Source organism: Melanostigma gelatinosum (genome assembly GCF_949748355.1).
Source record: "Melanostigma gelatinosum genome assembly, chromosome: 6".
Taxonomy (NCBI): Eukaryota; Metazoa; Chordata; class Actinopteri; order Perciformes; family Zoarcidae; genus Melanostigma; species Melanostigma gelatinosum.
In genome coordinates this window covers 25,923,874-25,948,004 of record NC_136639.1, presented here as the reverse complement: position 1 = coordinate 25,948,004, position 24,131 = coordinate 25,923,874, and the positions used below count along the sequence as shown (strand labels likewise).

The 24,131-nt window shown below is 41.7% G+C and overlaps 1 protein-coding gene across 2 annotated transcripts; it reads left to right on the top strand.

Moving 5' to 3' along the window:
* Positions 1-6,404: 6,404 nt before the first annotated feature.
* On the top strand, positions 6,405-11,264 carry isl1a (ISL LIM homeobox 1a; the record flags this gene model as incomplete). 2 transcript variants are annotated; one of them, XM_079269437.1, is made up of 6 exons in its annotated part: positions 6,405-6,456; positions 6,843-7,032; positions 7,996-8,258; positions 9,182-9,468; positions 9,896-10,063; positions 11,148-11,264. In XM_079269437.1, the coding sequence occupies 6 exons, from the start codon at positions 6,429-6,431 to the stop codon at positions 11,262-11,264; spliced, it is 1,053 nt and encodes a 350-aa protein (XP_079125563.1). The 2 variants fall into 2 exon arrangements, with proteins under 2 accessions (XP_079125563.1, XP_079125562.1); XM_079269436.1 differs by having other exon boundaries at positions 6,429-6,456; positions 9,185-9,468.
* Positions 11,265-24,131: the final 12,867 nt, after the last annotated feature.

Genomic DNA, 24,131 nt, shown 5'->3' with positions numbered 1-24,131 from the left:
ATGTTTGCTTGCATGTGCAGAAATCTGATCAAATGCAAAACAATATTGAGGAATATGCAGCATGTCAGCGCAAAGTCGTCTGAAATAGTAGTAAAGGTCTTAAAAATAGACAAATGGGCCTGAAGTTCAGGTAAGAAAGCGGGTCCTTTTGATGCCAGCTGGTGATTCAGTAATACACTTTCCAAAACAAAGTTACAATTGCTAACCAGTGTGCCTGAGGCCCCTGGGAGTCTGGGGCCCCCCCAGGCAGTTGTCGGAACTGTGACCAGGACAGTGCTGAGGGAACTGGGACCCAGAGAGTCCAAATTGAAGGATACCACTTACCTGGGTTTCACCATGGTTACTTATTTACTAGACTAGAATTACATTACAGCAATTTGGAGTTAAGTGTCTTGCTCAAGGACACATCAACATGCGACGAGCTGGGGATCGAACTGCCGATCCTCTGACTGAAGGATGGCCCTGCTCTCCACTTAACCACGGTAGAATGCATGATGCAAGTAGAAAATGATTTTCTACTTCCTTCTAATTCCCCATGCTTCTATATGCTACTCAAACTGCATGAAGATCTACAGAACCCCACAGGCAGACAATTGATATCTGAAACTTAAATCCTTCTAAATATATAAACCTGTTGTATCTGACCTTCCATCCCTCATTCCAGATAATATCTGTGTTCTCAATCAACTGGCTAAGCTGGTTACATGTGTACCACCTCATATTAAGACTTCTGTTTTCCTTTTTGATGATGATCTTTATCGACAACTGACAGGCTCAGCTATGGGAGCTTTTCTAAATGCTGAGCCTAGCCAATCTATCCTTGGGCATATGGCCTAAGCTTTATGGCTGTTATGGAGATGGCCTTGTAATCATTTTCTCTGGTACTGAACACTATTGTCATCTCATGGATATTTGAATAGGACAAACAAATAACAACCTAAAATTGAATTTCAAGCACACAGATAAACAGATTGATTTTGCGGACCGTAATGAAGCACAACGAACGTTCAAACTCCGGAATTTGGAAGCAAACTGGCAGAAACACATTGCTGATGGGCAGATTGCGTTCAACCCCCAACACTTAGAATATCAAGGACTTAAGAGGCTCTGTGACAAAGAGCCAGACTTTAAAGCTTAGGCAAACATGGTTTCTAGATAGACGCGACAAAACCGCAGACAGTAAGAAGTGAACATAGTCACTGTGATGTCACCCATTGGTCTGTGGACATGTTGAAGCCTCGCGTTTGGCATTTATGTAGTCGCCGTCTTGGTTCTCTGCAACTAAAAGTGACACGAGTGGGTGGAGCTCAATACAATCAAATGCTTTTTTTTAGGCGACCAAAATGTTCTAATTCACTTTCATGATGTTAAAGCGCCCTGTGAAAGGGTTAAAGTTGTAGGACGAAGACATGGAGAACTCCCAGACTGTACAACACCATGGTAACAGCCTGTCCATCACAAGGTAGCCCCGCCCTGAAGCATACTCCTCTTTATGGTGTGTTTGACTCTAAATGGACCATCATTTACTAGATGAACATCATGCTGTATTGAAGAAGACTTGAAACCAGAGATTGAGACCATAAACTCATGTTTACAATGTTTACTGAGGTAATAAATCAAGAGAGAAGTAGAGTCATTTTCTCATAGACTTCTATACAATCGGACTTATTTTTGCCTCAATTATATCTATGTGCTGGGAGACAAAGAGGGCACCTGCCTCAATCGCAGACCACAAGGTTTCTTATAATTACTGTTATGCAACACCATGAAACAAACCAAAAACTTAAAGGATTTACATTCAAATGAAACCCTATGAAGGATTCATTAACCGCAGTACAACTCATGTATTACAACACCTCAACATATCCTCATACAACGGGTCATATGAGATTTTATGAGAAAATAGTATTTATATTTCTTGCGTTTTCCTAAAGCCAGCAAAACGTGTCAATTTTTGCTCGTTACATGCATAAGGTCTTTTCAAAATGAACTCAAAATCACCAGAAACTCAGTTTAACAACAATACTTCAGTTAGGTTTTGGAATAGATCGTGAAATACTTAGTACGGTTTAGGAATGGATAGTTGTTGGTTGGATCCATTCACCTCCCCTTCACGGAAACAACCTTCAGAATATAGAAAAGAATGAAAGTGTAAAGTTTGGTGTATGTAAGATACTGAAGAGGAGATTTATGGATCAGAATCGGAGAAAAAACGAATTTAAAGAAAACAGCCTTTAAAGATGTGTTTTGTCAAATGACATACAATTTAGAGACACTACAGGTGAATAGTGTAAAATAATATACTAATACACATCAACATAAAAATTCCCCAGTTGATTACTTACATTAAGCCAATTGTTTTTTGTATTACAAGTTTTAGGAAATATTCTGTTTACAAATGCAAATGAGGTATTATCTCATGGTAACTTTTGGTTAAACAAAGTAGTAAAATAAACACATGAATACGTGTTATGGAAGCAAAATAGACCAAAATCTCTAAATTGACCAGTGCATGAAAAAGCAATGTTTTTGCCTGTCGTGTCTCCTCTTAAAGATATTGACGCCTTGTTAGAATTGGCCTAATTATGTACACAGCAACCTGCACCTGACGATGATCCAGTCCCTTGATTGCAATTGCGTGGCAGCGGATGCAGCCTTGGTTTATCTGTGAGCTGTCACTTGTTCTTTTACATCCCCTGAAGACTGTAAAATGAAACATAGTATTCCGGTTTTTTTAATCCACAGGAACTTCATTATTTCATCATCATATTTGTGATTTTTTTCTGTGTTAATATATGTTTTTCCTTCAACACAAATGTTTATTATTGACTCCAAACCTGTGTGAAAAGCTCTTGACATAAAATGTGTTGACTGATTGGCTTGTCGAATAAAACCCCCAAAATAAGTTACAGTAGCTTCCGAACATATCGTAAACAGAGAATATAATTTGTAGGCTGGGTGGAAAAAAGAAATCTGTCACGCTTTCTTCCTCCAGTGTTTGAACTGGTGACAACAGTGTTGTTGATGAGGAAAACGAGGTTTCACTGGATGACAAATTACAAGGGTTGTCAGTGTGGCGGCTCTCAGACACGAGCTGTGATTTTCCTCTTTGACACTCTACGTTGAGAAGCACGGCCTTTCACTGCATCCCGAACTGTAATTAGAGCAGGCTTTCCATTGAAGTCAGCGGGCGGCTGGGCTGAAAACACACACACACACACACACACACACACACACACACACACACACACACACACACACACACACACAAGACGTTACATTGACTTACACTCATTTGGGGCTATTTCACAGAACCTAGATAGCGGATTAAACCGGGATTTTTGCAGTTATCCTGGCTGAATTAAGCTGTGACTTTGGTTCATGAGAGCAGTGACACATACGTTACCATGGACATTTATTCTGTGAAACTATAGCCTGCTAACAGCTAGTCTGCCAGCCAGGCTAGATTAATCCTGGTGTTATGAATGTGTTATTTATACGGTTATTCCATGTTCTTTTGTGTGTATTTTGCCATGTTTTTATCAGCAGGCAAACAGCTATATGTTAATTAATACAAACTATACATAATACAAAGACGGTATATAGGAAGTGGATGTAGTCACCATGATGTCCCCCATTGGTTTGTGGACTGCCATTTTGAAACCTCGAATTGGGCATTTTGGCCGTCGCCATCTTGTTTTTTCAACCAGATGTGACACCAGAGGTTCGAGCAAACTACAACTAAACACTGAACACATTTTTAGGAGACCAAAATGTTACAATTAACTGTGATGAAGTGACAACACATTGTGAAAGGGTGAAAGTTTTCAGACGAAAACACAAACAACTCCAAGACAATCAAGAGAGAAGTCGAGTCATTTTCTAGACTTCTATACAAAAAAGAATACAGATACGGATACACATAGAGAGAGCTATAGAGGGAGAGAATACAAAACGTAGATGGCTACAATATTATTTGTCCCATATTGTGAAATGACTTTGCAGTTTGCATGGGAGTCAATAGGACAATGACAGGAATGATAATAGGCTGAGCACTTTATAAAGCGTTGTTTGTCTGTCAGATGAACGAGATGACCAGAGAGGTATGTGGACACCAACAGTTGAATATGTGGTTTCTGTAAAACTAAATATGAGGTGTGCTCACTTAAGCCAAACCAAACCCTGTCTAGGGCCCCCATAAGTCTAGGGGCCCCATAAGTCTAGGGACTGGCCCTGAAGCTGTAAAGTGAGGCAAGGCACACAACAAATCAATTCTACAAATTTGTCAATGTGATTTAAATAACACACAAGACATGTTTAAAAAAGAGAGAAAGAAGACAATAATAAATTACATAAAAAGAGGGAGATAGAACAAAGGAAAACTCCTTTATAAAAAGGAATTACTACTCTGCTACAATCATAATCTATTTAAGGAAAGCAGCAATGAACCAGCATTACAGTAAAGCACATAAACACTGTGAAAGCAGAGATCGGGATTGTCAGTAAGGCAGGTTGTTGCATAGCTTAGGTCCTAAGAGAAAATGAACTTTCACCTTTTAGTGGGCAAAAACATTTTTCTTCATGCACTGGTCCTTTTAGAGATGTTTGTTCTATTGAGCTTCCATAACATGTCGTCTTTCAGACTAGTGGCAAGAAAACATCCAAAATACACATTTGGGAGTTTATTGTACTTTGTCTATTTACATCTTTAGATTTTTCCTAAATTCACCAAAAGTTACCATTAGATAACGCCTCATCTGAACATTTAAACATGACATTTCAGAAAACTTGCAATACAAAAAAGAATTGTCTTAATGTATGTAATCAATTGGGGAAGTTTCATGTGATATGTATTCGTTACATATTTGACGCTGTTCACCTGCACATGTGTCTATTGCTCTGTGCACTTGAACACTTCTCCTGCATGTCACACTGTTTGTGTTGTGTTCTACTCTGCTCCCCTCTGCTACTTCCTGCTGCATTCTTTTGTTGAAATGACTATTTTCGACGAAAAAAAAAAATTCCTGTTTTCGCAGATGAAGAACTGAGACACATATTTTCACATTCCATTGACTTCCATTCTATTTTGTTGTCGGTGCGTCAGTCAGAGTTCAGAGTTCAGAGTATATATATATATATATATATATATATATTCAATTTAAAGACTTCAGACTTGATGGACTCCCCATGTGACATTTTCTAGAACCGCAACAGCTGAAAAGAAGAGAAAACAAATCAACTTGAATTAGATTGCCGGTGGATACCATTAGTAACCCACTAGAGCCAAACGTTTGCTCATCACTTGAGACAAAGTAGTCTGCCTATTCACGCCGGCTAATAGGCCATCCCATTTCCCTTTCAAATGAAACAAATGAAATCTTCCCGCTGCTGTGGTGCGTTTGAGGTGTGATGAGGTTACTAACACAAGAGGGCGTAGGTGTGTGTCCGAGCTGCTGCTGCGGGTCTCTGGCCTGTCACCGCTCTGATTTACAGCTCTCACACCATCAGCTGCTGATGATATCTTCTTCTTCTTCTTCTTCTTCTTCTTCTTCTTGTTCTTCTTGTTCTTGTTCTTGTTCTTGTTCTTGTTCTTGTTCGTGTTCTTGTTCTTCTTCTTCTTCTTCTTCTTCAGGTTCAACCAAAGCGACTCTTCTCTTCAAGAATGGTACTTTGAGCTCACAACTAGTTTTCGGAGTTTCTGAAGAGTGAACCATTGTGAGGATGCGTGGTTTTCATCCTGGCGCAAAACAGACTGTCAAATATGCAAACATTGGATACATTAAGTCTTAACTCTTTAATCCCTCTTGCGAGCCTGTTATGTCCATGAGTTCCCCCCTGTATGAATGTATGTTCAACTTCAGTTTAAATAAAAGTTCAAAAGAAGAGATGAAGTGAGGTGTTTTCCTGTATATTTGACCATGTAAACAACAGTCCACTCAGCACCAACGGCGCACAAAAAAACCCAAATAAATAAATACGACAAAAGATTAACAGATCCGAAAAGAGCAAAGCGAAGCTGGAAAGCAAATGATATGCAGCAATAAGTGTTCCAGCCTGTGTGTGTGTGTGTGTGTGTGTGTGTGTGCACGCGCGCAAGTGCGCGTCTTTGTGTGCGTGTGGGGTTAGCGCTGGTCAGGGTCCGCACCAGCCAATCAGCTGCTCATGCAGATGACGTGCCGCTGTCCTACGCCAGCCCCCGCCTGCTCGTCGGGATCCAGAGCTCCACACACACCGGCAAAAGAAACACACATATACGCACGCACACTCTCTCTTCTCCGCGCCGGACAGCACAGCACACAGCCAGCCCCCCTTCCCCGCCCCCCCCCCTGCCCCGGCGAGCCCCCGGCAGCGGAGGGCAACATCCAGGCTTCCAGGCGCCGCCGCAGCCCGCTGCGACAGTGGACCTAGCATCGCCGTACTTTGTGGACATGGGAGACATGGGGGATCCTCCGAAAAGTAAGCCCCCACTTGTTCGGTGTTCTGTGGATGCGGTTCCGGGACTGGAAATTCGCCGCAACCTCAAAGGGGTCGACTTTTGTTGTGTTGTGTGGTGTAGACAGAACCGGCCTGTTCGGAGCATTTGGTGTCAAGATAAAATACAGAATTTAGAAGTTGAAGTCAGTGGATGTTACCTGGAGACTCTTTTTTATTTTAGACTATATGTTAAAAAAAAATAACAGTTCACGTATAGGTCTAATACAAACAACAACCATATCAATAATAATAATAATACGACTGTTCAAAATAATTATATTGTAAGGCCATTTGTGTTCATCATTAGACGAGTCTTTAAGTTTGTGCAGTGTGTGTGATGTGTGTCCTGCTCGTGCGTGGTCTTCCAGAGAAGCGGCTGATATCTCTGTGCGTGGGCTGCGGGAACCAGATCCACGACCAGTACATCCTGCGGGTCTCCCCGGACCTGGAGTGGCACGCCGCCTGCCTCAAATGCGCCGAGTGCAACCAGTACCTGGACGAGTCCTGCACGTGCTTCGTCCGGGACGGAAAGACTTACTGTAAACGGGACTACATCAGGTAGGACGCCCGGGACGGGACGACAACTCTTCAGACACGTGAAAGGGGGGCCGAGAGCTGGAGCTGCACAATTGGAATAAATATTTTTTTATTTTATTTTTTACTTTACAATATTGCGAATATTCGGACTGATTTAAGTCACATGGAGCTCTGATTTCAGTGGTTGAATTCTTTTTTTTTTGAGGTGATGATCATAATATTTCTTTTTAACTGTAGACATGTCAGTCATTGTGTTGTGATGACATACTATACAAATATAAATATATATATATATATATATATATATATATATATATATATATATATATATATATATATATATATATATATATATATATATATATCTATATTGCACATCAGGCCATCATAACGGATTTATTAATCGATGACTCCGATCAGACTGTATCTGAAGAAAAATCATAACAAAACATCATGGAGCTGTTTTCTATTATGGCACAGCCTGTAAATAACTTAGTGATTTTGGTGTTATTACGTGAACAATTATTCGATGACAACTTGATCAGTCGTTGAGTTGTTGTATAATGACAACATTATTATTAAAGCTGTACTAAAATCATTCACATTGTAGATACAAGTGTCGGAGAGAAAAACAACTAATAATTCACTCGAATTATATCATCTCGAGGTATAATTATGATAATAATAAAAATAATGAATTCAATATGGTTTCTACGATAAAATAAATAATGGATTAAATGCTTTTTAAAACATTGTATTATAATGTTGTTATTGTTATTATTATATCACTAATTATTGATTGTTATTTTGGTCATACTGTTTTTTATTATTATAATTATGATAATTATTTTATAATTATTTTATAATTATTTTATAATTACATTTTCGTGTGAGTGACTGAGCTGCCTGCCCTGCAGTCAAACTGATCGGACCGCGTGTGTTTATGTGTGTGTTTATGTGTGTGTGCGCGCGTGCGTCCCGCAGGTTGTACGGCATTAAATGCGCCAAGTGCAACATCGGCTTCAGCAAGAACGACTTCGTGATGCGGGCCCGCTCCAAGGTCTACCACATCGAGTGTTTCCGCTGCGTGGCCTGCAGCCGACAGCTCATACCGGGGGACGAGTTCGCTCTGCGGGAGGACGGGCTCTTCTGCCGGGCCGACCACGACGTGGTGGAGCGCGCCAGCATGGGCCCCGGTGGCGTCCCGCTCAGCCCGCTGCACCCCGCCAGGCCGCTGCAGATGGCAGGTAAAAGTCCCGGGTGGGGGGTAAAGCTGGAGACGGGTCGCGAGGACAGTTTTTTGTTTTGTTTTTACCGCTGGAATACACGTGCTTTAACTCTTTTTTGCTCTTTTCACGAACTTCCGACCCCCCCCCCCCCCCATCATTGGATTTTGGTTATGAATATGAATAAACGGATTATCCGAGTTGACTCTCCACGAGACACCAGAAGTTTTTCTTTGCCTCTTGAGTTGGCAGCGAGATATGATCTATATTTGAATGTAAATATAATGCAGCCACGTGGAAGCTGCTCCTGCCTGGTGCCATAACTAAACAAGTGGAGCTTTTATTCCTTTATATATATTTGTCCTGCTTTGGCTCGTTGAGGCCATGCTGGTTCTGTCCCCCTGTAGGCCGATGTTTTTCTCTCGTGCATGTATACCGCTATCCGGTAAGTAGATTAGATACAGTGGGGCACAGCTGTCAGAAAGAAACACCCATTATCAGGGCTGGAGGCGGGGCGCAGCTCTGTGCGGGTCGGGAAGGCTTTTCTGTCCAGAAAACAGCAGCAGCAGCATCGCCAGTTTGCCCTTGAATTGGTGTCTAATCTGACCTCAGATCAGACGAGTCAATCCAAGCTGCGCTGTTCTCCTCCTGAAATGCGCTCGTGTTTACAAGTTGACGATATTTTAATAAGAAAAAAGACACATGTTGCTGCTATAATGCGAGATGTATAAAATCAGCTGGAGTTTGTGTGCTTTTCCAAAACCAGAAATGTCTCTATCGCGAGGATTAAACTAATTTGTGTAAACACTATAAAACTCCAAATATTCTCTGTTCGTCCACACTATTTCTGTCTCTCTTTTTTATTTTTTTAAAATCTGGAAGAGACAGACAGATGAATTGATTTCGCTCTTCCCCTGGGTGTGTGTCCCGTCCTTTCCCCACAGCAGAACCAATCTCGGCCCGGCAGCCCGCGCTGCGGCCTCACGTCCACAAGCAGCCGGAGAAGACCACGCGCGTGCGGACGGTGCTGAACGAGAAGCAGCTGCACACGCTGCGGACCTGCTACAACGCCAACCCCCGGCCCGACGCGCTCATGAAGGAGCAGCTGGTGGAGATGACTAGCCTCAGCCCGCGCGTCATCCGCGTGTGGTTCCAGAACAAGCGGTGTAAGGACAAGAAACGGAGCATCCTGATAAAGCAGCTGCAGCTGCAGCAGCCCAACGACAAGACGGTAAGTGGATGGAGGGAGGGGGGATTCCTCTGACCAAAGACAGACCCTAAATGTTGACACTCTTACAACAGGATCCATTTAACCGGCATGAGCAGCTTATGCTTAAGTCAATTTTATTCATAACCCCCCCCCCCCCCCCCCCAAAACCCAAATCACACATTTGCCTCAGACAGGGGCCAAAAGCGCGTAAAGGCCTCGAGCTGTTGAAGGCGCTAGTGTTATATGGAGGAGAAGACACACACACACACGCACACGCAAATATGAATCCGCCTGTTCATTTGTTTGCTTGCTGTTTATCGATTGTCCCGCTTATTGACTGGCGGATTCATTTCAGATGCCCCCCTCACACGCACGCACGCACGCACACATACGACCGTGTGCAATGCCGTCCCACCGCTGACCATCGTTGTTGTTGTTGTTGCTGCAGAACATCCAGGGAATGACGGGCACCCCGATGGTGGCGGGCAGTCCGGAGCGGCACGACGGCGGCCTCCTGGCCAACCCGGTGGAGGTGCAGAGCTACCAGCCGCCCTGGAAGGTCCTCAGCGACTTCGCCCTGCAGAGCGACATCGACCAGCCGGCCTTCCAGCAACTGGTTCGTTCCGTTTTTGTTGTTGTTTTGTTTTCGAAAAGTATTTATTCAGTTGCAATGTTCAAAATGTCCAATTTGCCGTGCAGAGGGGAACAAAACCATTATATCTGTTGGGAAAGTGTTTTTTCAATTGTAATTTACAAATATGCGCGTGCACTCCATCCCACGATGGGACACTTACAATCTGTATTGAGTCCGCGGACCGTTGCTGTTCAAATCCATAACGTCTCCGTGGACATTAAGACGCGCGTCTATTAAAAGACAGGACGGTTTCATAATGGTTTCTTAATTTTCCAAAACGTTTTTTTATTTCTAATTATGTCACTCGTCTTTATTAAAGTCATAGAGGAAGGCATGTTTTGGCCATGGGGAAAACACACACCTGTCCCATCAGGGGATGCTGATGTAGAGACACGGGACCAACGACGGGACGTATTTATTTTTTACTCGTGTTGGTTCATGTCTTTTGGAGGGGACGCAGCACAGACAGCGTGACACGCGAATGCCCCCCCCCCCCCCCCCGCTACAGAAGTGGATTATTAGCATTAATTGACGACAACTGGAGTGTGGCAGGCCATTCATCCCGCCGAAAGCCGATATTTGCGGGTTGAGTCAACATTTGGAACTATTTCATTTACATGCAGATGAGTAGTCTATCAAATCGCTGTAATAAGACATTGACTCCCAGCAGAGCGGACATATTTTGATCCTATTTACTATATATTGTATGTGGATGTTTCCCTTTATTTATGACACAATCATCACGCAGAAACTTTAATGGAACGGATAATAAAGTCTGCTATATAGTTTGGTAGAAATAAACCCACAATTAATTGCCAGACGCAGAGAACCAGGAAACTGAAACAACGAAGTCTCGATTCCCACAGTGTTCTGTAAGAGACGGTCTTGTAGACGTGCGTGAACGTGTCAGCCTTTCGGTGTGTTTGGCGCACAGCCCCCCCCCCCCCCCCTCCCAGAAAAAAAATAATATATATATATATAAAAGAACTTCCGGTTAAAGTGTATCCAGATTTGTATTATTATCATTATTATTATTATTTTCGAACCTGGCTATGTCTCCCTGCAGGTGAGCTTCTCGGAGGGAGGACCGGGTTCGAACTCGACGGGCAGCGAGGTAGCGTCCATGTCGTCTCAGCTTCCAGACACGCCGAACAGCATGGTGTCCAGCCCCATCGAGGCCTAGAGCCGCCGGCGGCGCATGGACAGACTTGAACTGAACCCGCAGAACCCCCCCCCCCCCCCCAACTCCGCTCATCCCACCCCTCCTCGACTGCACCAATACAGCCACCCTTGCCCCCCCCCCCCCCCCCCTGGTTGTATTTTGACACTGTGAAGACAATCATGGGATTTTACCACACGCAGCCACACATTCTAAAACCGTCCGTCCAGGACGGGAGACGGACTAAGCGGACGCGTCATCGTGGCCGGTTGCTGCAAGTTCACACGCCTGGTTACAGTTGCCAAAACGAGAAAGAACTTGACTCCACCGATTAACGGGACCTCTGACCGGGAGAGAAATCCAAGTCCCGTGTTGCTGTGCGCTCTAAACTCTGAATAGAAAAACTGGTGATTTTGTTTTTTTGTTTTTTCATTCGATACACGCACTTCATCATCTAACAGACCGCCCGGAAGTGGAACATCACTGCTTTTTTAGTTTTTTTCTTCATTCAATTACTCCATTAACGTCATGACCCGAGTACTAAAAGCATTTGCAACAAGGTATACCTCTATTTTGCCACAAGCTTCGTGGGACATTCGTGTAAATCAGTGTCCGTCCGATAATTATTATTTGTTTTTTTTTCTTTCCCAAAGATGTGTATAATTAATCATAAGTTATAAAAAAAAGAAAAAGAAAAAAAAACGTTAGCTCTGGAAGAAAAATGTTTCGTTTGTTCCCGTGCAACAACTAATTATTTATTAATTTATTGTCGAAAAAAAAATTTGCCACCTTTTGTGTAACTTTCTTAACTGAAGTAAAAGGAGAAAAAGTATGGTCTGTGGGTTTTCTATCACAATTTATTTTGTATTTTTGAAATAATTTAAAATTGTTCTTCTCTCTCTCTCTCTCTCTCTCTCTCTCTCTCTCTCTCTCTCTCTGTGAATATTCACACACGAGGCGGAACATCAGATCTATTAAATGGCTTGATGGATGTGCTGCGGTTAATTGGGTGTCATGTTGATGCAGATGCTGTCTCAGTTTACCTGTTTGGCCGCCCTCACCACGCTTTGGAGCGAACTCCACTGCGAAACATCTCCGTCTCAACAAAGCTTCTGACCCCTTTAAATCTCATTTTCTCATCAGACCCGACAGAGAAACGAGGTTATGTTCGAAACGGATGAATCCAACGTCACTCTCTTGGTTTCAGTCATCTGTCTTGTTTCTCAGGGCAGATATGCTGTTTTTGGAAGATTCAAACCCAAACCCTTATTTTCATGTTTTAAAAATGTGAAATGAAACATTTCAGATTGTTTGACCATCAAACAGTCGATTCAGAAATACATAAATAAAAAAACACAAACGGAGGCAATGAATAGTCTGACCTCTCTATCCCTTACAATCATGATATATATATATATATATATATATATATATATATATATATATATATATATATATATATATATATATATATATATATATATATATATATATATATATATATATTCTATCAACTCTTTTTCAGAACAGAGGTTGTTGTCCTTATTCTTTAGCTGTAAAAAAAGAATATTTCGAATCACAATTGGATCATGAGTGTTCAAATTTGGGGAAACTCCACTGTGTGTAATTTCAATTTTACATTTTTTTTACAGATGATTGTTGTGTGAGGAGCTGTGTCTGCATGCACAGGAAGCTCAGATGCTTAATCTAAAAAACAAAATCAAATAATACCTGATCAGGTGATATTTCAATATTTGTCAGAAGCTGGTTTTTAACAGTGTGTTTTCTCTGTTTGACCTATGTGTGTGTGCTGACAGATTTCTAAGGGTCCTCGTCCTGATCCTTAACCTGAAGCTGTCGTTTGGGTTAACGCAGCGCACCCTCCACACGTTTGAGATTGTTCATTGAAATATGAAGAAAAACAAAAACAACAAACAGCGAGGGACATGAGATGATGGTGATTGATGATTTAGATTCTGTCAGCGACTCACATTCACTGTTTGCTCTTCTTAGTGCCGCTTCATTCAATGTCCACAGTGCATCAGCCAGAGCTTCCTGTGCAGCGACGCACTGTGTGTGTGTGTGTGTGTGTGTGTGTGTTTGCCGCTTCCAGAGAGCTACATGTCAGACTCATCAGACCTGGAACTGAACTCACAGCCAAAGCTGAGTATAGCAGTCTTAACATTTCTTGTTTGTTTGAAGAAAGGAAAAAAGTCTAATTGTGTGTCCGGGATTGTTGTCCCTCTGCAAGGACTCTTATTATCTAAAGATGACATCATGTCCGCCATTACCACTATTACTAACAACACAATTTGGAAACGGATGTCGTAGTTGTTTTAGTTGATGAACTAAGACAGGGCACTGAACATACCATGATTTTTTCTTTATTTTTTTTTAGGAATATCTTTCCTTCAGGAATTGATCAAAGCCTGTGAAAGACTTTTAGGAGGTCAGGGAGGTCACCGCGGGTGAACGTCAGAGGACGAGCAAGCAAAGTGTTTTCTATGTGGTCAAACGGTTCAGTGCGACGAAAACCGGAAAAACACGCTTAAAGCTGGAAACAGCGTCACATCTCTTTTGAATCACATTGCCGCTGCGACCGCCTGCGTATTTGTCACAATGACACATCCAAAGTTCCCCGTCGGTCCGCCTGTCATCCAGGGAGCTTTGCATTGTGGGCGTTTCAGCTCGAATGGAAGGAGAATAACACTGTTTTTATCTGTGCTAGAGTTGGACTAAAAGAGGGCGCCGGCGCCCCTGAACCAGCAGCGACACAACATGTGGCCTTTTATCCTTGATAACACGACTTACTATGTGGTATTGATTCCTCGACAAAAGCACAAACACCCATTGAGAAAGAACATATCATTAGGACGCAGGTTATTGCAAGTTGGGAAATAATGAAATACAGTAAATTTCCTTCAGTCATAGCCGGATACAAGCTTCCGCAAATCCAGTGGAAATCCTGTCACTTGTGCGAATTTAAGAATGAGTTCATATGATATTAGATGTTTGCGGGAGATTTTTCGTCCAACTGTGAGGGCAAATTGAATGCCGCTTGAATTTTAGCGCACAACCAGGAAGTGATAGCACCTTGTAGCCTCGGTGTGGTTTGCACTGCGGCTAATTACTGAAGTTAGCAACGGGGGGAAGTCACGCCTGCAGCTGAATTCAATAAACGTCTTTCATTAGTTGATGGATTTAGGCCTTATGAACATTACAACAGGCACTTCTTTTTTTTTACGCCACTGTTTTCGTTTTGGCTTGGTTACAACTGCAGTCGGTAACTCCCTTTTTTGTTACATTTGCTAAAGGTGTCGCTGTATGCTGACATGAGTACATGAGATGGATAATCAGTGAAAGAACGGGATCCCTCTTCCTCCTCTTAGTGCTCCTGATGGCATTTGCAACATTCCACTGCGTCCGAAGGAAAACAACCAATCAGAGCCGAGGTGTCTCTAACGAGAAGATCGTGAACTCCGATCAAATGTTCAAACTAGGCAGTGCAGATCAAATATGAATCAAGATTCTGTCACTGGATTGCTTATTTACCGCTTTAAATGTTTTCAGAAACATATTTTAGTTCATTCTTTAGCTGTTTAATGACAGCGTTTGTGACCCGGCCGCCATGCTAAAAAGAAATAACAGTCAAGCCGAAACCAAGCACCGCCCCACCGACCGGAGCAAATGTTCTTGTTTTCCAGCTAAAACAGCAGACATGATTTGAGGCGGGAAGTCAGTTTGACCGGAATTCACGAGCTTCGCGACTCCTCGACTCTGATTGGTCAGTTTTCTTCGGGGCGGGGTGGAATCTTGACGAGAGCACTAAGAGGAAGCATAGGAACCTGATTTGTTCACAGATTATCTGTCTCATGTACTACTGTCAGGATATAGTGACATTTTAAACAAACAACGTTATGTTTTATCAATGTTACCAACTGTAGCTTTAAGTTTCTACTCAGAGACGTGTGCGCTCTATTTACCAAAAACAGTCTCTTGGCAGTTCGCGACATAGTCACAAAATGCAATCGATTGGTTTTGTGTCCAGGGACACGATTGATTAAAAAAGAAAAAAGTTGTATTGGTTTATTTTGTCGGGACACTGTACATTAATAACACCTTCCTGTGAATGCGCCAGAGTTAGCCAAGAGGCTATTTGTCATCTGTAGTCCCTGGACTATTACCAGCAGGTAAAGCTATTGAGTACAATTTCAAATTGGTTCTTGCCGATTTAAAAAGACCAAGTCTGGAGCAGCGATGCAACAATTCAGAATCATTGGATGACATCATCAATGAATTCACAAACAACAACATTTTTTTGAGTGCAAGACAAGATTTGAAAGCCCGCAAGGAACATAAAGCTTGCATCAAGTTGAGAGTGAGCGAGGACAGACGGGCTTTATCTTCGTACGAGTGTTGCCTTTGGCATTTTCGCTACATTGAAGGAAAATACCACACACTGATATTTCCATGTCTCGCCATTCGGAGAGATGCAGTTGTGGAGGGGGGGTGTGTGTGTGATAGTCACAGGCAATCCACCAATTTTCGTGTCAAGAATCACTGTGTTTTACACTTTCTGTCTTGTGCTCAGGGCCGGTCAACAGCACAGTGCACCTGTGCGCCTGCGTGGTACGCTGTTCTTGTCTGCTTCGCTTTTCACTCTGCACTCTCCGACCGGTGAAAACATTTACGTGCAAGGATACATTTTCACTCCAGTTGTAGCAATAATTTCCAAAAGTAGAGTATAGTCTTACTCTTAGTACCAGCCGTCATCCACAACAGCATCCCATGCCGTACATTTAGCTCTTGTCTTTCAGTTTATTCCATCCTCATAAAGCCATTTAAAGGTTGTCTATTGTGTTAAGATTTTATGTTAAGACACAAAAACATTCTGGGTTAGGGGTGTGGGAAATATCTGGGTGAAAATAAGTTCCCCTGTTCAGGTTTGCAAATAAATTACAGGGTAATAAGTCCTTCCAATGAGGCAGCCATTAATTACACTTCTTGATGTAAGTAAACTTGCAGACACTTGAGTTAAATGGGACGTATCCGCTCGTTTTCAGGTTCATACTTGCATTGGGGTTTTCTACTAGAACATGCTTTGATATTAAAAAACATTCTATTTTTCTCATACTGTCTGTCTGAATATACCCGTGTTTTTACCCTCCGTCTGAAACGCTCAGTTTTAGCACCTATTTTTTAAGCTCCCCCCTCCCAGAGTCTGCTCGGATTGGCTTGCGACAAGGCAACAAAACTACTTGGGTGGGTTTAAGAAAATATCGTGGTTTGGGTTAAAATAACTACAGAAGTGCAGACTGAAATATGTCAGTCACGTGACAAACAAATCATTGTTGACTTTTTGTTTCACACGGGGCACAATGATCTCCTTGGTGAATGACGAGTTTTTGTTCGACCCATTCACCCAACCCTCCCACTCACCCTATGTTCGTTTTTTGCCATTTTTATACTTCCTGGTTCATGATTACATGGGTTGGAAACAAATAGATTTCTTGAGAAATCTAAGAACTACAGTGCATTATTTTTAATAGCTATGAACGCTGTACAACAGCCCGATTGTATTGAGCCTGCATGTGACTGGTAGGCACTCCAGATACCCAAATGTGTGCGCAAGCACTGAAAAAGTAAGTTTTTCATGATATTTCACTGTTGAATAAAGTGTTGCTGCATTGTTGCCAAAGGTATTTTCTTGTTGCATGGTGACGCAGTGCAGATAGTTGTCATACTACGACATTGTAAAACACGATTCTTTTGGACAAATAGCTAGTTTAATTTGTGATTTTACCAGTTTTTAAAGTGAATATAAAGTAATGGCGCCTGTGTGGTGGGTTTACATAAGACTGCAGTGTGCTTTCAAAAAGGGTCAAAAGTGATGTAAAACACATAATGTGATAATGGGCTAGCTTGTGATAAACAGTGTGATCGTCCTCTGAGGGCAGGATTAGAATTTGATCAGTTTGTTGGAAAATAAATGTAGAAAAGTGCCCTGATTAAATTGAACTTTGTAAAAATCAAACCATTAGACATTTAAAAAAGCAAAATATTTAAACATTCAAATTGTGAAGCAGAAGTCATGCTGGCTGAGTTTGTGGAGGCTTCACAGAGTGCGACTCTTTTTCCTCCAGTGGTGCCTCTCCTCTGTTGTATTGGAAGGGGAAGCTAAGAACCAGGACAAAGAGTCCTGATAGCAAACCCTACAGGTTTGTCTGGCTCTGGGACTGTAGCTGGAGGCGATGGAGAGATGGAACAAAAGCAGCACTGTACCTTGGGCAGGCTGAGCGAAACAATTGCGGGCCTCTGGATGAGACCACATTGAATTGGGATGGGAAATGAGCAAGGGAACCATCCCTCCCAGAGATCCGGCGCCTTGACTCCCAAAAGCCCACCAGGTTAGCGGCGGGACGTCTGAGTCAGTGTCCAGTCAAACTTTGTTCAGAGTTGTGTCTCTTCGATTTACCTCCCCATGCCAATAAGATCACTTGATTTCCAATGTTCGCACCAGGAAGCAAAAGGTGAACTAAATTTCCAAGTGTTCTTAAAAGGTACAATAAATGTTGAAATGTTAGGTTTTCATGCGCAACAGCAGAGCAGTGGCTGTGGGTACGACAATTCACATGTTGAGTTAATATGTAACGACAAAGTATAAGCATTATTAATGTGGCATCCGGCTATTAGCACTTGAACTGCACAAGCAGCAGCAATGTCAATGTCATTGTGCAGTTACGGCAGAGCAAAAGACTGACCGGAGATTGACAGCTTGATTGGAGCGACACAAAAGGAAGACATATTTTGCGTAATACACTTATTTGCTATCAATAGTTTACCCATGCATTGTTTCGTATCGCTCCCAGATAGAAAGCAAATTCGCCGCTTTTTCCAAAATGCCCCTGATACTGAGCTATTGTGATACTGATGCAATTGGAAATTGCAGCTTGCTGCCATCAGTGTGAGTAAGAGGCAAAATGGAATGCAGGTACCAAATGTCATGCCAACCCATCCAATAGTTATATTTAGATCAGATCACATGTTGACTGACAATCGCTCACAACCATACAGCAACACCACTTCCAAAAATGACACAAGCAAGATGACATCATTCTGATGAGCGCATGAACATTTGAACAGTTTCCTGCCGAGGGGCCGTTCTGATTGGCCTGCTTCAATTATGTCATGCATCACATGAAATGAAGGAGTGAGGATTCTGATGCCACATGATGTGTTGTGCTGATGGACCCTTTGATTTTATTAAAACAATTTTTTTTACAAATGCTATGTAATGTAATTACTTAATGTCACATCTGTTGACCCATACTATGACAATAGGACAATAAGGTTGATTCATAGTTTTGGTATTTCTTCCTTTACACACAAAAGGAGCATTTATACGAATATGAAACAATCTTTACGGCAAAGAAAGCCAGGAGAGAAGCTGCACGTTTATTAGCATGCTATGTTTTTTAGATTGGTCAGCAATATAAGTGAAAACCGTGTAAAGGTAACTGTCTGCATTAGATGAACTCAGATACATCTGTTCAGAACGCTGCTGGCCTTCTCTTTAATGTTTATTATTAAAGTTTTATCTTGAGGTCGACGTGCTCAGGGTGCTTAATAATGAAGCAATTCAGTCATATTTACCAGCAGTAACCAGATGCTGTTCAACTGAGTGCATGTGCAGTGGAGAGCCACAGATAGCATCTCAGAAACCAAGGCAACGCAAATCTGTGTTGTCTGCTGAGACACCAGTTCCCCAACAAACCACCTGACCGGGCTTCATGCACACTTCTTTTTTTGGATTTGGGATGTGCTGCATCCCAGAGAGCAGGAACGAGTAGTGACATGTCACACTGTGAAAATATACGATCTTTTAATGGAAGAAATCTAATTTGGGTTCATTTTGTACATTTTATTTGATAACCAGTGAGTCGATTAGGGACGTGTGTGAGTTGTTAATGCAAGAGTTGAGGGAAATACAGGTACATTTCCTACTTTCAAGCTAAATCAAGTCTATTTTTGATTTTTTTGGAATAGACTTCTAAACATGCAAACAAGAGACTCGTTATAAAAGAAATTGGATTTAATTGATATTACGTTTGTCCTCCTTCACGATGTGTGCTTAAACTGCAGAATTGTTCCTTTAAAAAAGTCCCACTGTCTTTGAAAATAGAAGGCCGGTGCCAGTTGATCCCAATTAGCATAGATGTCCTGCCAATCCCCATACAAGGGCATGAGACTGCAGGGCTGTGTTTAGAGAATACGGTCAAACTAAAGTCTAAAGAGGGTGGAGCACCAGACTCCATGTAAAATAAACTCAAAGAATTCTGAAGTGGAGGTTCTTCTGCAGGGAGTGAACAGGTGTCATATTTATTAGCATGATTAGATCTATAAATATGACCAATCACTCCTAATCATTAACATAATTCATGTGAAGTGTTTATTTATTTTAAAAGAGCCGTACTGCTCTTTAATTGGATGGAAATTATCATTTTAAAACATTATAAATTACGAAGATGTTATTGTAATTTAAATCCTATAATATTATACAACTGTAAGGCAAGGCAAGTTTATTTGTATCGCACATTTCAACAACAAGGTAATTCAAAGTGCTTCACATAAAGCCATTAAAAGCATCAAAACACAAGGCAAAAGAAAAGGAGATTTAAAAACAATGAAAAACATTCATTAAAACACTAAAATGCAGTGTGAGAAATAAAATACAGTAGTAGTAAAATGCAGAAATGGATTTAATATCCTTGAATCTGGTTCAATTAAAGGCAGCAGCAAACAGAAAAGTCTTCAGTCTTGATTTAAATGAGCTGAGGGTCTCAGCAGACCTGCAGCTTTCTGGGACTTTGTTCCAGATATGTGGAGCAGAAAAACTGAACGCTGCTTCTCCATGTTTAGTTCTGACTCTGGGAACAGAAAGTAGACCGGTCCCAGACGACCTGAGGGGTCGGGATGGTTCATAAGGTAGCAGCAGATCAGAGATGTATTTTGGCCCTAAACCATTCAGTGCTTTGTAAACCAACAGCAGGATTTTAAAGTAAATTCTTTGTTGGACAGGAAGCCAGTGCAAATACCTCAGAACTGGGGTGATGTGATCCACCCTCCTGGTCTTAGTGAGGACTCGAGCTGCAGCGTTCTGAATCAGCTGCAGCTTTCTGACGGACGTTTGTAGAACTGTAGAGTTTATGAAAACGCAACAACCAATTATCTTGCAGAAACACGTCGGCGCTCAAATGTGCTTAATGCTTTTGAGTGTGCATGAACACACACGCTGTAGTTTATTCTGACTCAACCCTTAGAACTCTTTCCTGGGGTCTGATTTATAAAAGATGCATATACACACACCTAGACTGGTATTTATTGAAAACATAAAGTGACCCTCTGCAGACCAAGTATGCAGTGTTTTACCACAGATGTCACACAGCTGGTGAATTGCAAATAGGTTATCAGACGGTATTTCTACATCCAACTGTGGAAGCTGAAGTCAGGCTCCTAGTTGGCTAAATTTCACAATGATTGATCTAGTAATCCAGAACTGTGCATTTATACAGTTCATGCATCTGGCCCACGGAGTCGTAGAAACACGCTAGCGTAGCACCAAATAGACATAGTGTAGATCCGCCGCTGAAAATAATCCCCCAACAAATGCACAGTTTCCTCCAGTCTGAGTTTAATCAAAAAATTGAGTGATGTATTTTATTGTTGTGATGTATTTTCGAAGATTGATGTTGCAGAGCTATAGGCCGGGTAGGAAAGTCAGATTTGTTCACAATAAGACAATTACAGAATATCTGTTTTATACTTGAAAAGGCGATTCGTAATTTTCAGGTTCATACTAGAACATGTTTACATGTTGCCTTAATTTCTAAAAAACCAAAAACATTATGGTAAACTATTTGTCCCATACTTACCTATGTAAAGATATCGTGAAATAATGTTGACCTGAGCAGAGATTGAAGTGACTCTCCCTCTTTGTGTGTGTGTGTTGTAATCCGAGCTTCTTTGTGCTTTGTTGACATTGTCGGGCCAGCAATGCACACCTTTTACTGCAAGTTAGTGTATGAGCGTCCATTGTTGTCTCAGGAAAACATAGCGTTGTCAGAATTGTTGCCGTTGTTTGCACTATTGGCATTGTTAACTGTGTGAGCACTGTTAGCTCTGTCAGCACTGTTGCCATTGTTAGCACCGTTAGCGCTGGTATCTCTCTTAGCACCGTTACCTGCGAGCCGCCGTCTCAGCCGTTGCCATGTTGAGAGCCGTCGAGAGGCAATAGAAATGCCCTCAATCTTGTTCAGCACCTTTAAGTCATCCTCCCAAAAAAACCCCAGTCTGCTATGATTGGTCGTCGGGCTAAATACGGGTTGTGGGCATTTCTCCATGGAGTGAATGTTTTGATACTTTCACAGTATTTATACAGCACCTAGACCTGCTATATAATCCAAAAACACATAGAAATCACACTTTATACAATATGGGACCTTTAATGGTTTTCCAATGGAGAGAAATTTAATTGTACAATATGTGTATACCCCAATCTAGTGACAACAGAAACATCAAGCACTTTGATGAAGGAGAAGTGAAGTTAAAGAAAGAACTCCCAAAATACCATTAGCGTATAAGAAAGGTTGGAGAAACCCTGGAAGAACCTTTAACCTTTCTTTATTTCACTTAACTGTCAATAAAGTGGTTTGTATAATGCTACGAAGACACTAGAACACTAGAGCAGAAGAGAGCACCTATACCTATGTGTATCACAGAGAAGACAAAGGCAATGAAATATACAGGTGATCTATTTGAAAAGCTTTGGAAACACCTAATTCTCCTTTAACCATGTTGGCTGATGTCCAGAGCAGATAGCTCATATTAAAAATTGAACAGAGGTACACCTTAATCATTATCGCAGGGAGCCAGTGGGCTGAGACTGACATGCATTAATGCTCTCTGACTCAGTAGGCATTTTCATTATTCCATGTGACCATGCAGTTATGGACCGCGATAGCATGGACTCCACTAGAATGTATGGGTTTAGTGTATTTGACTGTGTGTGAAACTCTCTCTCTCACTTCGCCCACCGTCCTATGAAATCCTCAGTGCGATCTTATTTCAGATCCAGATATGATTAAGGACAGTCAGTGTTACATGGCAGAGGCCGCACCGACAGACAGTCATCAACGTTAATCAATTAATGATTTTCTTTAACACAAACGCTGGCTGTCTTCTAATCTTACCGCCTATTTGCACAGGGCAAAATTAATACACAATGTCAATGCATTTTTAATGTCCCACTTCCTTTCACAGGAACCCCACCAGTCACCAGGAATTTGTTTGGCATTTTATATTTCTGCAAACCACGGACATATATTGAATGTTAAAGTTTTTATTCATTTTTATTTATTGAAAGTTATGTGGTACAATAATGATTATAAGAAGACGCAGAGTTTGCTTAGGGTGGATGGGCCAAGAAAAAAAGGGATCACCCAAGAGATCACTGTTAACACTGAAGTTACACTTGTTATGTGAGGTAAAGTAAGAAAGTTTGCTAATGGGGAGTTGTTATTTATTTACGCTACGTTGTTGTGCAAAGTTATTATGCTACGTTAATATGCTACGTTATTACACTATTCTGTTACTGCTGCGTTGTTGCGTGGCGTTGTTACTATGTTACGCTACATTGTTACGCTACATTGTTACGCTACATTGTTACGCTACATTGTTACGCTACATTGTTACGCTACATTGTTACGCTACATTGTTATGCTACATTGTTATGCTACATTGTGCTAGCCTGTTACGCTACCCTGTTACGCCACCTTATGTTATTATTTCACCACAAACCATGATCTTCGTCGAACCATAGTGCTACATGGTTGCGCTACATTGTTGCGGCAACTTTTACGCTGCGTGATCACGCTGCTACATTTCCGCACAACGTTTCTGCGCAACCTTGCTATGCAACCTTGTTACGCTCCCTTGTTACGTTAATTTGTTATGCTACCTTGTTAGGCTATCTTGTGAGGCTACCTTGTTACGTTATTAATTAAACTCAACTCACACTTGCGTTTCTGCAAGTGTGATACAAGGCTGATATGAAACACATTGTTGACTCATTTGTTTTACAGAAATCTCGACAACGTATCATTGAATGTACAATGCCAGCATGTTGCCTGGTTAACTGGGTTTGATTTTAATGACCACAAGGTCAGCAGGTCTGGACCGCCTGTTCAGATCTCCTATCAGGTTCATCTGAAGCAGCATCAAGATCTACCACGGTGACCTTCTAACATGTGAGCATTTCCTGTCTGAGACGAAGCCTGAATGTCCATTTTGTGTGCACGGTCACCAGACACATGAGAGGAGCACTCTCACCCGCAGGTCACGGCAAAACTCATCTCCCCACTCTGAAAGCGCACGGCCTATTTTCCATGACATTGCTAATGTCATGGACACACCACAAGAATGAGATACAATCTTTTTAAAAAGAAGGCTGCACTTAGAGATGCATTACCACACAACTGTAATATAATGTACTTTATGGAGGTTTGTAGAGGTTAAACATGTAAAAACACCAGAGTGTTCGTTGATGCAAAGCAAGACAACAGTCATTCCTGATGGACTATTGTTGTTGTTTTCTTCATGTGCTTCCCTAAACAACACAATGAGACAGGCTGCATTATTTGTGCTTTGCCAAATACTGTATTAGGGAAGATAACTAATATGTAGACTATAACCACACCAACGGAAACATATGATTTATAACGCCCGAGGCATAGAGTGTACAGCCTCAGCACAGTCCTCACACAATCTGGACCAATCAGATGATCGCCAAAGGGGGGAAAAAGAAGAGTACCTCAACCACTAGACATTGGCTAT